The sequence below is a fragment of the Ursus arctos genome, unplaced genomic scaffold (genome assembly GCF_023065955.2).
Source record: "Ursus arctos isolate Adak ecotype North America unplaced genomic scaffold, UrsArc2.0 scaffold_4, whole genome shotgun sequence".
Taxonomy (NCBI): domain Eukaryota; kingdom Metazoa; phylum Chordata; class Mammalia; order Carnivora; family Ursidae; genus Ursus; species Ursus arctos.
In genome coordinates this window covers 58,304,399-58,320,671 of record NW_026623056.1, presented here as the reverse complement: position 1 = coordinate 58,320,671, position 16,273 = coordinate 58,304,399, and the positions used below count along the sequence as shown (strand labels likewise).

General features: G+C 31.8%; 1 protein-coding gene across 3 annotated transcripts in view; it reads left to right on the top strand.

The window, feature by feature from the left end:
- The window catches only part of CADM2 (cell adhesion molecule 2), a 1,027,113-nt gene extending 1,011,847 nt beyond the window's left edge, over nucleotides 1–15,266 (top strand). For all 3 annotated transcript variants that reach the window (XM_044381110.3, XM_026489516.4, XM_044381128.3), the window contains 2 exons: nucleotides 6,690–6,815; nucleotides 7,615–15,266. In XM_044381110.3, the coding sequence (XP_044237045.1) occupies nucleotides 6,690–6,815; nucleotides 7,615–7,733 (245 nt within the window). In that variant the 3' untranslated portion in view covers nucleotides 7,734–15,266. The remainder of the gene's footprint in view (nucleotides 1–6,689; nucleotides 6,816–7,614) is intronic.
- Nucleotides 15,267–16,273: the final 1,007 nt, after the last annotated feature.

Here is a 16,273-nt window from a genome sequence, read left to right as displayed (position 1 = left end):
AAACCTAATTGGTAGTTTTCTAGTCTACTATCCAATTCACTATTCTGTATTTTTAAAATTGATACTGAACTATTGATAATGAACGTATAGTCTGACCCTGACATTTAAACGGCTTTGTATATATTATTTATTAGATTTCAGTAAGAAAACAGTAAAAACTTCTTATCAATTTCATGAGTATATGAATTAGCATGCTTATTATAGCACACATCCTTAGAATCTTATCGTTTAAAAAAATTACAATTGTTAATCCAAGTATGGACTTGAAAACATATTTATTTTAATATATAATGAAAATCATTCTCTTAAAAATAGCCTTGAAACCTAATCTTAAAATATTAACATAAAATGATTTTAATTTCACTTCTTTCCTACCATTTTGCTCAAACTGGAAATCATGTATGATAACTTATAAAATTATGTATCATAAAATAATTCTAACACTTGAACTAAAAACTATGTAGCATTTATAATTTCTGCATGATGTGATCCTAGAAAGTCAGATGTTCTTTCTTTGGAGTTTATACTTCTTATTTTAAGGGGAAACATATGACAAACAAGCTATTTGATAGAAACCCACAACAATGATTTCAGACATAGAATTACGTAATGTAGGATTCTCCATATTAAGATGTGAAATAAAGCTATATTTTAAGGTCACTTTCTACTCTTCTAAATATCAGAAATTACCCTAAATATTATTATTTAACATAATTTTCTCTTTGGAGACCTTTATTAAGTTTCCAGTAACCCTAATTGAAAGATGTTAAGTTCAGAAAGTTTTAATTCTACAATATTCTTCATGTCTTGTGCATTGTCAACTACAGAGACTGCTAATATATTGCCAAATCCATTGGGATTTACTCACTCCAGTGTAAATAGACTAACTCCCGCAACTCATAGACTAACACTTGAAAATGAATAATGGTGTTTAAGATATATGATGTATTTATGTGAATAATAATGAAGACTCAGCTATCTGTAAAGGAACTTCAGAAGGCCGTACTTCATTTTTTTTTTATTGCTATGACAGTAGGAGAGAAATGAGAGAAAGGATATATGAGGATTCCCACTGAGACCGAGCCATTTAAATTATATATTATTTTTGCATTGTTAGGATGATACTTATCTGATTCTTAATTTCAATCACTTGTTTTAGTTGCTAAGAGTAGAGACTAAAGACAGACTTTTAGTTCTAACAGTTATGGGGGAAAAATGAAAAGCATAACCAACAGTGTTAGGTTTAAAAAATATATATATTCACAAATAGATGTGCAAAGCAACAGTATCTATATCCATCATATATCTGAAATCTTAAAAATCCTGGGACTATATGTTGACTTATTTTGCTGATGAGATGAAGGCTAAATTTGAAGTGTTTACCTCCTAGACTGTAAGGGTATATGTAGAACATTAATGAATAGGGTGAAATAAATACGTGTTGGCATTACTTTCTCTGAAAGTCTTACTAATATACCTATAAATGTATCTGAAATCCAGTGAAAATATATGCAATGAAGAACATGATAAATTTAAATTTATTTAAACGAATTCTAAAAGATTGTCTTACTGTACAGAAAAAGGGGGGAATGGTCCACATATCTGAGATTCTACTATGAGAATGAAAATATATGAAATAAATCAGTGAAATCTCTCACCAATAATGATCTACATTCCAAGACTCTCTCTCCAGTCCACCCTCTATGTACAAATGTCACATGATACATATTTCATTTCAAAGATAGTTTCTATAGGTGAATTGATTTGCAGCATTAAAGCTGAGCAGGAATAAATACCAGCATCAGAAAAGAGAATCCTTCTTCAAAACATTCCAACATTAATAATAAAGAAAATGCAAGTATGGGTAAAGAGAATAAAAAATTAATTTGTATCCAATGAAAAATATTTTCAATAAAAAAAGAGAAATAATGTATGCTCAACAAGGAAAAGCATTTTCCCAGATGCTTAAATGGAATTGTTATACTAAAATAAAGAAAATACTATAAAACTACCACTTATTATTGTCAATAGTATGCAACTACTTAAAACATCTACTAAGTAAGTACACAGTGGGATTAAATAGAGTGTAGTTAAACCAAAGTCACAGTCCATTCTTTTTGAAGAAATAAGAAGGAAAATCTATGCTAGAAAGTGATATCAAATAAAAAGAAGATAAATTTGGGAAATATAACCAAAACAAAATGTAAATTAGTAAAATGATCATAAAAATAGTAAAGAGGGAATGACATACGCAACATAAAATATGGAGTTTCTACCAGTGCATAAGTGGATTTCCTGAGGAAGAAAATAGAAAAAAAAGAATAATTGTTATTCAAAAGTAGAGTTAGTAAAGAAGAAATCATATGGGGCGCCTGGGTGGCACAGTGGTTAGGCGTCTGCCTTCGGCTCAGGGCGTGATCCTGGCGTTATGGGATCGAGCCCCACATCGGGCTCTTCTGCTGTGAGCCTGCTGTTTCCTCTCCCACTCCCCCTGCTTGTGTTTCCTCTCTCGCTGGCTGTCTCTATCTCTGTCGAATAAATAAAATAAAATCTTAAAAAAAAAAATCATAATCCCCAAACAAATGAAGTAGTCTGATTTTAATTTTAAAAAGTAGGTTTGCAAATGAAAAAACACTTTGGAGGCAAATTACAAAACGTATCGAGGCAAAATATCAAAATATAATGGAGGAAAAAACAAAGAATTCTGATAGCAATCATTTAGACAAAGCAGGTCACTTAAAAAATGATGGGGAAAAAACCTGAATGATTTCAGATTTATCTTGGCCGGGGGAGGCAAAACAAACAGTCAAAATACTGACAAATTTTTCTGAATTATTAATAAAGACCAGGGATTCTTCATCCAGTTGAGTGTTGATTCACAAAAAGATAATACTTAAATATACCAGGTTCAAGAATGTTGTTATCATGAAATTTTCTTTTGAGGAGATGTGTGCTGCAATTTACTATCAAATTTTAGATAAATTGGAACTGTAAAAATAACTCTAGATATTTAAATGAGTAAAGAGACAGACCACTGTCAAAAGAAGAATTCTGGCTAGTTGCTTTAGATTTTGGGGGCAATTCTGAGATCATCAGAATCAAGATGGTATTGTTATCAATATTGGTATCAATAATAGAAAGAAAAACCCTAACAGAACAACTTAAACTAGTAGGAAAACTGAGTAGGTTTCATGGTTAGGTAATAAAAATGATAAATATAATCTTGACAAACACTAGACATAATGCTTTAGAAAATAAAGTACAGGGGCACCTGGGTGGCTCAGTTGGTTAATTGTCTGACTCTTCATTTTGGCTCAGGTCATGATCTCAGGGTTGTGAGATAGAGCCCCGCATTGAGCTCGAACTCTGCGCTGGGCATAGAAGCTGCTAAAGATTCTCTCTCTCCCTCTCCCTTTGCCCCTCCCAACTCACTCTCAGTAAAGAAAGAGAGAGAAAGAAAAAACAAGAAAAAGAAAGAAAGAAAGAAAGAAAGAAAGAAAGAAAGAAAGAAAGAAGAAAGAAAGAAAGAAAAAAAAGAAAGAAAGAGAGAAACATAAATAAAGTTCTGTTTTATACTTTAGCCTCAAACCATAGACCAAGATACATTTTAGCTGGATTAAAATATGACAATAAAAATGTTAGACAACAGCATAAATCTATATGTGTATAATCTCATCATGGCAAAAGCAGTTCAAATCATGACCCACAAGTCAGGCATCATAACACAAAAGTTTGATAGATTCTATTACATAAAATTATAATACTTATCCATCACCAAAAAGACAATAAATTAAAAATAAATAAAAATAAATTGCTAAAAATATTCATCTTTCCATGGAGACAACTGTTGAAACAGAAAATTTGAATAGAAAAATGGTCAAACTGAATAAGCAGCCATTTCAAATTAATGAATTCGTATAGGCAATTGTAGTTCGACACATTTATGGTAACTTGTAAATACTAAATATTTAACACTTATCAACATTAGATTGGCAATTTTTTTAAATTTTAATATCTGATGTTAGTATTGGGGGACAGAAATCCTTCAGATGTACTTGGTACAGGATGAATTTATACAATCTTTCTACAACATAATTTGGCAATATTTATCAAAAGTCTTTAAATGATGTTTACGCTAATTGGTCCAGCAATAGCATGTTTCAGAATTTACCTTTAGGAAATGAGATAGGAGTATGTATGAATAGGAGTGATTTCTCAGTTCCCCAAAAGAGTGCTCAGTTCTGAGAGATATTCAGCAAACCAAATAGAAATGATTTATGGCTATTTGCATTTGGGGACTTGAGCAGGAAGTGAGATTTGAAACTGCTTCTGAAGTATCTAAGTGAGGAGTAAGAATGGGGAATTCTGAGGCATGGCAGGTTTATTTTTTGCTTCTTTTTTTTCCTGTTTTTCTTTATTTTTAATTTTTAGTTTTACAGCCATGCCAGAAATTAAGGATAATAAAAGAAATATATAATAGAAAGGTACATTAACAACAGCTACCATGATACATTAACTTTTTAATAGTGTTTTTAAAATAATCTTTTTGATAGCTGAGTAAGGGCTTCAGAAGGGAGGGGGGTGGGGGAATGGGATAGACTGGTGATGGGTAGTAAGGAGGGCACATATTGCATGGTGCACTGGGTGTTATATGCAACTAATGAATCATCGAACTTTACATCAGAAACCAGGGATGTACTGTATGGTGACTAATATAATAAAAAAGCATTAAAATAAAAAAAAATAAAAATAAAATAATAAAATAATAAAATAATCATTTATTTTTTTTACACCCTTGAACAGTTCAATGCATGTATTCTTAGTTGGGCAATTTTCTTCCAGGTGGAGACTGAGTGATCTGTTGCCTTACTTTTATAGCTTCTCTCATTTTCAATTTGTATCTCCTGAGATCACCCTGGAGAGTTACATGTGGGACATTTTTATTGACTGGACCTTCATTCAAGTGTCCAGAGCACAGATCACATGGTTACATTCACTTGAAGTGAAGCTGGAAAATGTTTAGCTCTTCTATACACTCTTATTTTATTCCCCCAATTCTACTATACGGGAGATTAAATCTGTCAGTTATATTCCATGGCCACATTTGAAGTGTATGTTTGGGAATATGCTCTTCATGGGAACTACGCAGCTTTTATACTCCACTTCTTGCTTTCACTAAGTTTGGGGATCCTGAGGTTGTTTGAAGTTTTAAGTAGACTTTTTTTTTTTTTCCTATCTAAACAAATGCTACTTTCTCACAATAGTTTCATTAAAAACACATTAGACTCCTTATATGTCTTTTTCATTTGCCTATTATCATACTTCAAGATTTTTTGAAGGCATAATTGTCAAGCCTAATTTATTTCTTTACTTTCTCCATCCTCCAAATCCTTCCTTTAGAATTTAAGTAGTTACCATAACGATACTGGCAACATGGGCTTGGGAGGTTAGGCAGTATACTCAATCTGATCTTTGCAGTAGGGCTGACCCTTAGTGGGTCTTGTTGCTCAAAGGTTCACTCAGTTTTATCCCTTATTGTGTGACTTCTATAAGTAGTTGATTTTCTAAATTTTTGAAGTTCCCAGTTGTCTAGGCTTTCTTTTGATCTTTTCATTTCTGCTTGGAAACTGGCTATCCTTTGCTGGGTTCATCTCTTTCCTGTAATTTTACTAAAGGGCAAATGTGAAAGTATATTATTAATCTGTATCTCTCCAGCTACTTTCTCTAAAACTACGAGTCAAATAGGCACTTGATCCTCTACGCTGAGTATTCATTTTCTTCCTTCTGTCAATCACATTTAACCCAATTTGTAACACCCTCCTCTCCTTGAAATATGTCCTTTCCTTTGATCAACTACAATGTACTCTGCAGGATATTCTCCTATCTCACTGTTCTCTCCTTCTCAGTCAGCTCTGCTGGAAGTACTTTCTCTTCTAGGACTTTAGATATGGGAGTTCCTCAGTTCAGTTTTCAGACTTCTTCTCCTCTCTATCTAGACTTACTTCCTTGGGGGAGTTCATCAATTGCTATTGCTTTAAATAAGATTTATATGATAATAAATTCCAAGTTATCATCTCAGTCCCAGTGTTTCCCATGACATAATGTTTTTTAAATAATATAGTTGTGTTCATCACACTAAAAAGTACATGCATGTGCACACACACACACACACACACAGAGTCACACATATATTCAGGAGAAGAGGAAGGAAAGGCATAAAACCATGAAAAATTATACATGTTTATTTGACCCGGCACCTGAGTGGCTCAGTTGGTTAAGTGTGGGACTCCTGATTTCAGCTCAGGTCACGATCTCTGGGTCATGAGATTGAACCCCACCTCAGGCTCCATGCTGAGTGGGGAGTCTGCTTAAGGTTCTCTCGCCCTCTGCTCCTCCCCCACGCTCATGTGCTCTCTCTCCCATTAAAAAAAAAAAGTTTATATATGTGTATTTGTTTATCCAATCTTAAAATGTAAAGTCAATGACAACTGTGGTTGATGTGGCAAATATATCCCTAGGTATGTTGTACAAATGAATATTTATTGACTAGATGGTTGGTTCAATACACATTAATGAAATTTTATTTGAATAGAAATGTGCTAATTTTCAAAAGGACTTATTCTACTGCAAATATATACTCTGTGCTTAAATAACACATCGTTTGTGTGATATTTTATTCTCTTCTCTAGATCCCAATGCTCTGGCTGGCCAGACTGGCCCTGATCATGCTCTTATAGGAGGAATAGTGGCTGTAGTTGTATTTGTCACGCTGTGTTCTATATTTCTGCTTGGTCGATATCTGGCAAGACATAAAGGTAGGTAATATTTAATCAAGTATTCTTAAGTTTGACAAAAATTATTATTCTAAAGACTAATTTAATCGTGAAATATTAAATGAGTGTATGTATATATGTGACACAGAGAGAGATCTAAATACGAAATTACTTCAAGGAATTCTTATTTTACTTAATGAAAGTTGGTTTGGTTTAGCAAAATAACGTCTAGCCAATGGCCAAAGGTCACAGAGTGAGTCACTGGCTCAGAAAAAAAAGAGAAAAGCAAGTTTGTAATTTATCTCTGGGATTGACATTCAACTATAATGTTAAACATTTGGTCAACATTTTTTGTTTGTAGGTTTGTAGACACACGTATGGCCATATTAGTGAAGAAAATACGTAATTTTTTTGCAATGGGCTAGGTAGCAAACTATTGACATAATCAACTTTTAAGTGGAGTTTTCAAAATGAAGGATGACACGTTTGATGTGATCATTATCAACATCTTAACAAAGGACCCTGATTGCTACAGCTGCACACAGCACATGGTCTGTACCCATCATTAAAGAAATCAAACTACTCATTACCCACTCCAGTTAGGCAGTTGCCTCTAGTTAACCTGGCCACAGCTTCATCTGTATCATGTACCTGGAAACTGAAAGATAGTGTGCAACAGTGGAAGAGTGAATTGTGTGATTTATTATGTCTCAGAATATGTTCCAACATACAAGAAATCTGGCACAAGCTCCTTCCTAAATGAATGTAGCTTTAATGCTGGCTGTTTTACCAGTCTCACAGAACTAACATACATATATTTTTTTTCTTCCGATACCCACAGGAACATACTTAACAAATGAAGCTAAAGGGGCTGAAGATGCACCAGATGCTGACACAGCCATTATCAATGCTGAAGGCAGCCAAGTCAACGCTGAAGAGAAAAAAGAGTATTTCATTTAAAATGCAGGCCAAGATTATGAGTTTTCCTTACCAGGCTGGCTGCTGGAGAAAACTGGCTATCATCTTTCAGAATTCATTTCTACCATCTTCTGCTACCTTTATTAACTTCCATACCGTACTGCTATCAGTAGCCAGTGTATACCAACAATCAGCTGTCGAAAGCATCATTCTTTAATTACTGTACCATCCATAATGCAGGACATTTCTTACTGCCTAAATTTCACACCATTGCTCTTTTAACATACAGTGCTTGAATATACAGCCTTAACAATGTTAATCATCTCCTTGGATCATGGTATTGAATTGTTTTTATACATTGAAAAAAAGTATGCAAAGTTTTTTTTTGCCCTCATTTTTTTTCTTCCCTTTAAATCATAAATTTTGTCAGTTTACCACTGGACAGCTTTCACAAGGAACAGGATTAGGTAACGACCTAATGTGTTTAAGTTGAATCAGAGATTAGAGGTTTACAATGTTTTCTACATGTCTGCCTTCAAAGACATGTTTGGAAACATATGCCCTAGAAAACACAACTGAAAACACTGTAGAATAGATTCTGGAATGTTTGAGATTATACTGGTGAAGCTGTATCAATTTGCTATTTAAAAATATAGAATTTGATACAGGAGCCATGTATGTATGCATTGCAATCATGACATGACATCTTATATAATTATATAGATCCCACCATTAGGTTATTTTAGCTTCATTTACCAATAAATTTTTACAAACATTTTACTGCTTCAGGAATCACAAAGATTTCATTCATTTCTCTAATTTGATTCTATAATTTATTTGCTCCATAAAGACTCACCTGCCTAAACAAAATTGAAGTATCCATAGGGCACAATTTTGAGACATTTAGTATCTGTATATAGTGCATATAATAAATCCAATTAAACATTATTTGATACATATTTAACTTTTTTGGCTGTAGGTAATTCAGTCATAAGTAAGCATTTTCTAATGTCCATTATATCCCTTTAGATATTACTTAAACCAATATTATAAGTAGATAACATGTATTAGTATTTTTGTCTGTATGTCCTAGCACTGTTCAACAACAAATTTTTCTAGTTCTTGTTAATTTTTATTTGTTATACAATGGAAGCACAATGTTATAAGGAAAGGTAATTTTAAGCTAACAACCAGTGCACAGCCTCAGGTTTTAAATTACAACCACAGTTGAATAATAACCTAAAAGTAAACTCTTAGTTTGCTAAAAATTTACAAATTTTAATTTGGCAGTTCCAGAGCTGCTTACCTATGTTGGTTTGCCAAAAAGAAGTGTTTAAGATATGTTTTCTGTATAAATGAACTAATTCTTTATATTAAATTCCTGTCTATGCATTTTGTGAGGTACAAACTTATGAAACAGTGAGTGATGGAGAATTTCTGCCATGCTTTTAACTCCAAGGTGAAAGTCTCTTTCTCTGGATTATTTCTGAAATTTCGGTGTATTTAACCATTAAGAAATGCTGTATTCTTAAATATGACACAGAGTCAATCTAAAGTCATATTATTTCTTCTAGTAAAATACAGTATTGCTAGATTAGTTCTCATTAAATTTATTATATGCTAAAAAAATAAAAATCCAGCTAGATAAAAATTATTTTCCCTTTCACAAGAATTGCACCTTTAAGAAGAAAACAAATATGACAATACGGTAGCTATACTTGTGATGTCTGAAAGCATGATGGCCTATGGTTTTAAAAATAATATCTTGGAATTTATTTTTGGGAAATGAGAATGGTTGAGTATGACATCATGTATTAATATCAAATGGAAGACAAGGGTGCTGTATCTTAGATTATTTATCAGAAAAGTATAAACTTTTAAAGACAACGTTAGAATTTTTAAATTGTTTTTTTTTTGATTGTTGAAACATTTATCTTGTTGATTTCTTACAAAAGAAAAAGGACGATGTCAGTCAAGCAGCACTTTTTCAGAATATACAGAACATAAATAATATGATGTGGTTGAGTGTTAACATAATAAATCATATACAGTATGACATTTTAAGGAAATAAGTCTGCATTGATGTGATTGCATGCTTGTTTTTACAGTTCACTCCATACCATCTGTGGAAAAATGCAATAATATGTTAATATAGTATGGTAGTTTGAGAGAATCAGGTAGGTGCTACTAGACACATTGAAACTAGAATAGGTTTATAAACTGTTCATATCTTTCAATGCATAATCTTTAGAAAGACTCCACAAAATTCATCCTGTTAGTACAAAATGGAAAGGTTCTTATTACAGAAGTAAGTTGTATAAACTGCATCATCAATTACTATTTAAAGCTTAATTTCAGGATGCACTTACAAAATTGCTACTCTTCATTGATGCTGTATTTACATCCCTCTTCATTTTGTCTATATTCTACTTGGCTCCAACTGCTAAATTGTTGCCTAAATAACTCAACCATTATTTATAGCACTGTAAAATTAGAAATCAAAAATTGGTTGTATTTCAAAATTTTTAACTCTCTTAACCCTTTGGAGTATTATAAAAAGTCAATAGAACTCTTTAAAAGAAACTAACTAATATATTATTATTTGTGGGCTCTAATAAAATGTTTTGCCAGTTAAAATGGTTAGATTTGAATTAGGTATCATTTTTAGTTCCTGAGAAATATAGCAATAGAATTGTATTTTCCTATCTTTAAAATTTATTTTATTTCCACCAAACAAGGGAATAAATTATAAAAATTCTGCTCATTTCTATAAAAATCAGGAAAAAAATACAAAATGACATTTTGAAATGGAACCACGTCAATTGCAATGTCTGAAATGTGCACATGTGTATGCACAGAGCCAAATTATGTCTCTGCTCATTGAGCACAGTAGCTATGGAACTCAATGGAAGGAGTGTGAACACACATATACCCCTAGTAGAATATGGAGCATTATTCTTTACCAAAAGTAGCTATTCTCTGCCAGTGTACTGTTTACAGTGTAAATTGATTGTCCTCCATCAAAAAAGTGTAAACAGCATTCTTTTTTTCCCATTTTTGAGTGTCCTAGATAGAATGATTATTAAAATTAGGAAGAAAAAGTAAAGTTTGTGAGTGCAAGAGCAAAGTTCGAGCACATGAGCAGAGTATTGGTGTGTGTGTGTGTGTGTGTGTGTGGTGTGTTTGTGTCTGTGTGTGTGTGTAAGAAAGAGAGAGAGAGAGATTTCAACTTGTTTTCTTTTACCAGAGAATCCAAGAAGCAGTTTAAGGAACCTGATATTGGAGTTTAATCTAGAAACTGGATGATCTCATATTGGTTCAAGATGTTTAATATTGCATTGAAACCCAACAATTAAAATAGAGAAAGAAAACTAACTTTCCTAAATATGGCAAAGAAGCTAACACCTCATTTATTTTTATTTCTTTGTAAAAATATAAATATCTCAATTAAAAGGACAGGCTCACTTGTAATTATGTACTCATGATTGTAACAGCATTGAGGTTCCATATAGGCACATGTACAGCAGCTGTTTGACCGTGATGGTTCTTCCATGTAACATACCAGTTATCGTGTAATTTAGTGCCACTTATTGCAAAGTGTTACCAAGGGGAACATTTAAAATACATTTTCTTTTCCTTTGGACATAAGGATAATTTTACAAATGATAAATATGAAATTCATGTTATGTTTTTTTAATTGTGGAGAAAATGCAAAACCTCATATCTTACTGCAACTTCCCCATCATATTGCGGATTACTTAGAGCCCACGAAAAATGACCAATATTATCTCCCTTTGCAAATGGTAATCTGTGATGAATATACAAAATAAAACAAACAAAAAGAGATGCAACCACAGCTGAAATATCTGAAACACCTGATAAGAATTACTGAGTAATGCTTTTTATTAAGTGGCACAAAGTACACACTAAAAACTATGCAAAATATAGGTAACTACAGTGTACGTACATGTAAGTATCTTGTACTTGCTGTGTATGGATGTTGGAAACCCATGTAATTATAATATGCATTTTGAATATTGGGAAAGAGGAAATCTTAGTGTAGATAATAGAATTTGTTTTGAAATATACACTGGCAATATTGAAATATACTCAGTGCAATATCTGCAATTCTATTGCTGGATACTAATGCAAAGGGATTTTAAAGAATTCTTTAAAACAATCCAAGAGGTTGCTAATCTTCACCCCCCACACACTAAAGCATTAATTAAAAATATAATTGATTCAACAACAAACACTTTTTTTTCTTATTTAATCATTAATGTGACACAAAAAAATTATTTGGCCTAGTTTTTAGCACTACTGGAGAGAAAGAAATAACTTGAGTTTTAAACTTTGCTTGATATCTAATTGAATTTGGAATTCTTAAACTTTTTTTGAAATGTGTGTATAATTTAATGGATTATGGTACTTTTATTATAAGTACACATTTATTCAATCAAAGAACATAGGTTACCGTTAATTAATAGTTAAAGTCACTATATCTTAATGGGAATTTTTTTAGACCTTTTTTCTATTTTTTCCCCTTTCTCTCCTTATTCTGTCCCAGACATGCCCTTTGCACTTATACCCTTCCAAAGGCAATGGATTGAAAGAAAGTAGCAAGATTATAAAGAGAGCTAAAGGGGACAACATATAAGAATGGGTTCTAAACTCATCAGCATTTTTGTGTATTGAGATTATTAATATTGAATGCAATAGTTATTGGATATAGCTGGTAAGTTCTCTGCCATGCATACTTACAATAATCCTTCTACCTCTCACTTTTAACATGGGCTATGATATAGAAGAAATAATTATTTACAGGATATCCCAGGAAGCAGTCTTTGGGACTATCATACAGTCCTCTCCCCAGCCCCTGGGAAATCTCAAAAGCCAATTTCTTTTAGTGTATTCAGTGGTGTATGGATCTGCATTTGTTTTTCCTTTCCTATCATTAACTTTTCCTAAAGGCAAAATATGCTAACTTTATAAGGATAGCTCTTCTCATGCCTACTTAATATTTCAATGTAATATAATTGTGTTGATTTTTTAAAAATAATTTAAATGGCAACACTTTGGAATCCAGTCTTACATTTCATTTAATATTTAAAATGCAACAATTTCTTATAAATCAATGCTGTGTTTTTGAGTAAAAATTATGTATATGATTTATTTTCCCAAGAACTGTTATCTATGTAAGACAAAAATTTAAGTATTTAAAATTGCCTCCTTATTAAATAATATCTGAATAATGAATACAAAGTATTACCACAAATGCCCACTTTATTGTGTCTGCTTAGACATAATATGAGTTTTTCAAATGATGTAATTTAATTATTCTAAAAGGAAATTACATTTTAAAAGCAGATTTTTCTTTAGGAAAAAAAAACGATGCAAGAAACCATTTCAAATTATGATGTTAAATCTATAAAATATGCTTAAAGTAGGATGTCTCTGTTATGTGGTTATGTTACAAATAATATGTGGTCGAATCTTTACCATCTTTTCCATATATATATATATATATATTAGTGACAAGAAATGTATGGTTATTTTGGAGAGAATGGGCCCACATGTGAAAAAGATGTAAAGAAGAAACACTATTTTCCCCTATAAAACATACTGTATATTTCAAAAGAAGAAAAGTTAAAAGATATTTGAAGATTGCAGGGGCAAAAGAAAAACCTACCAGGGCTCAGCACTTAAGCACTTTTCCCACATCCAGGGTCAGAACAGCAGTGAATCTCACGCGGACTTTTGAATGCCACATTACACTTCTATTATACACAGTACTGTCAAACCTCAAATGTTTTCTTTCTTCAAATGCTTTTCCTTGTACATGATACTAGTAGACACTTTTCTCTTTATATTTGCTGATAGTGAAAGTTATATGCAATAAAATGTTTGATGGTTGAAAGCAGTGGTCACCAGTTGGTTAAAAAAAATGAAATGTAAACTGAATTGTTATCTCTCTATCCTTTTTGCTTTTCTCTGTGTTTCTAATGTATCGAATGATTCTCATAAATAGAAAAATAATTTAAAGATTTTTCAAAACTAGGACTCTTTCTCCTTATAAGTGTATAAAATTTTAATCTCTTGACAAATTTATTTAGCTGTACCTGCTGTACTTGTTGTAGATTCAATGATGCAGTTAAGTAGTAACCCGTGAGTTCGGGATACTGACCTATTTTCTTCATATTCAGTTCACATCAGTATTTGTAAATTGGTTGTTTAGCTTTTCACTCAACCAAAAAGTATTTCCTCAAGAAAGCTCCATTTTTATCATAAATATTTCAACATAATCAACATTGGAACAAGTCTGCCATGTTAAAAAAAAAATTTAAAGACTTATCTCTGAAAATGGTACCCAGAAATGCAGGTGTTCCCAGTAATGTAGCTTCAAAAATAAAATGTTCTATTTATATGACATGAAATTCATAACTTTTGGAAGGGTATATTTATGACAACATAAAAATAAATTCTGTGCTGTAAAGAAGATTCGCCAAAATAAAGCATATTGCACAGAAGATAAACAATTATTGAATCTACTGTTATCATTAACATTTTCAAAAAACAAAATGCATATTGTAATATTAGGTACATGACACTTGCATGTTGCTATGCCTATATCCTTACAAAGTATTCAATGTGTACTTAGTGGCGCTTAAACTATGTCATGTACAACTCTTATACACATTCTTACAGGGTTCCCATTTGCACTTCATCTTTCAGTAAAGTCTTGTCAGAAAAAAAAAAATTGTCTGATACATATGGAAAAATAAAATTTGAATTTTAGTTATCTGTTGGACATTACTGAATTGTCTATTCATTTAGTTCATTTTTTAGGTCTGAAAGCAGACAATGAAAGATGGAACTTTCTTTCTTCCCACTGACAAGTTATAAAAGAAGTCATAAAACACATTTCTTTGTACTAAACACATAATTTTGCATATCTTTTTCAACTGACTACATTATCCGTTCATTTTATAATTTCTCAGTGATGCCTATTTTCCTTGTAAATTTCTAAGTGGAAGTTTTAAAAATTAAATGGTAGTAAATGTTATCTTATTTGTACAACATTTAATCGTTACTCCTTGGAAATTATGAACCTTGTAATATGCTGACTAAGGGTAAAAAAAAAATGTTGCTGACTTAGGGAAATTTGCTTGAGATTACCAAAATTTCAAAACTCTGTAAAGGTAATTTTACATTCACTTATGTGTGTTTACTAATGTTGACTAGGAACAGAAGCAAAAATACCTAAACCTTTTTTTTTTAATTTTCACACTCTAACCAGTATTATATATTTCAACTACCTAAGATAATACAATTAATAATATATCCATCCTAAGCTTATGCCAATAAGAATTTGAGATAAGCTTTTAAATTTATGGGAGATTTTCTTTGTGTCTTTGGAAGTTCACTTACCATAAGATATTTTATAGTCTACTTTAAATAACAGATTTTGTTATACAGGGTAAGCCAAAGGCTGTACAAGAATTAGTGTCATTGGGTCTGATATTTGTGTTAGACCATGAAATATTCCATTAAAATTTATCTGTAAATACAAGGCAAGATTTTGTATCTGGATTATTTTGTTAAATAACATTTTATTTCTTTTAATTCATTTTTCCCAGCAAAAGCAGCCCTGCAATACAATTTAGCACATTTGATTCTGTATCAAAGATAGAATTCAACCCATCTGAAAGAAAATGAGGACATTGGAAATAATCACATCCATTGACACAGTTTTTGGTGTTCTTTTTTTCTGATAGCCAAAAGGCCCACTCCTATACAGCTTGCGTGCATATGTACATGTGTCTATGTACATACATGTACAAACATAGACACATAGGACATTCATGTTTCCTAGATAAAAATCAACTCTGTGTTTTCATATTGGCAATTGTTGTTTCTGTCAAAATATTCTACAGTATTTTTTTTTTAATGAAGGAGGCATACTGGAAATCCATATAATTCACTACAGGGTAGAGTTAAGTTTAGGTGTTCCTAATAATTGCATAGTGGCCTCAGTCCATGAGAGGGACCTTCATTAAATGGCAGTCCTGGGATGATGCTAAAAATAACTGCATACTCCTTTAAAACAAGAAGTTCCAGGAAATCATTTTAACATTTTTTTTCAAACCATATTTTATTTGTTTTGTGCAATTTAAGGATTTTTTTAATGTTTTGAAATCTAGCAAATAAAAATATATAAAGAAAAGATTAAAGGGAAAAAGCAGTTTCCTGGTTGCATTTTAAAAGCCACTTGGTGCTGTTCTACATTGCATGTTATTTAATGAAAACATAACTATTGAACACCTGCCATATATCATCAGTCCACTTCATGAAATACACAAGAACCAGAATATAGCATTCTATGCCCAGACCGCCAAAACTTTAATAATTAAATTATCCTTCCAAGTAATGACCACTTTTCAGTATTTTTGGCATTCCTATGTTGGACAGAGGAGAGGGGAAATTGTTAATAATTTTAAAAAGGGTATTATGAAAAAAGTCTTATGATTTAATCAAACTTAAAAACAAATAGCATATCTTTCAACCAGTGTTCACGGTCTTAA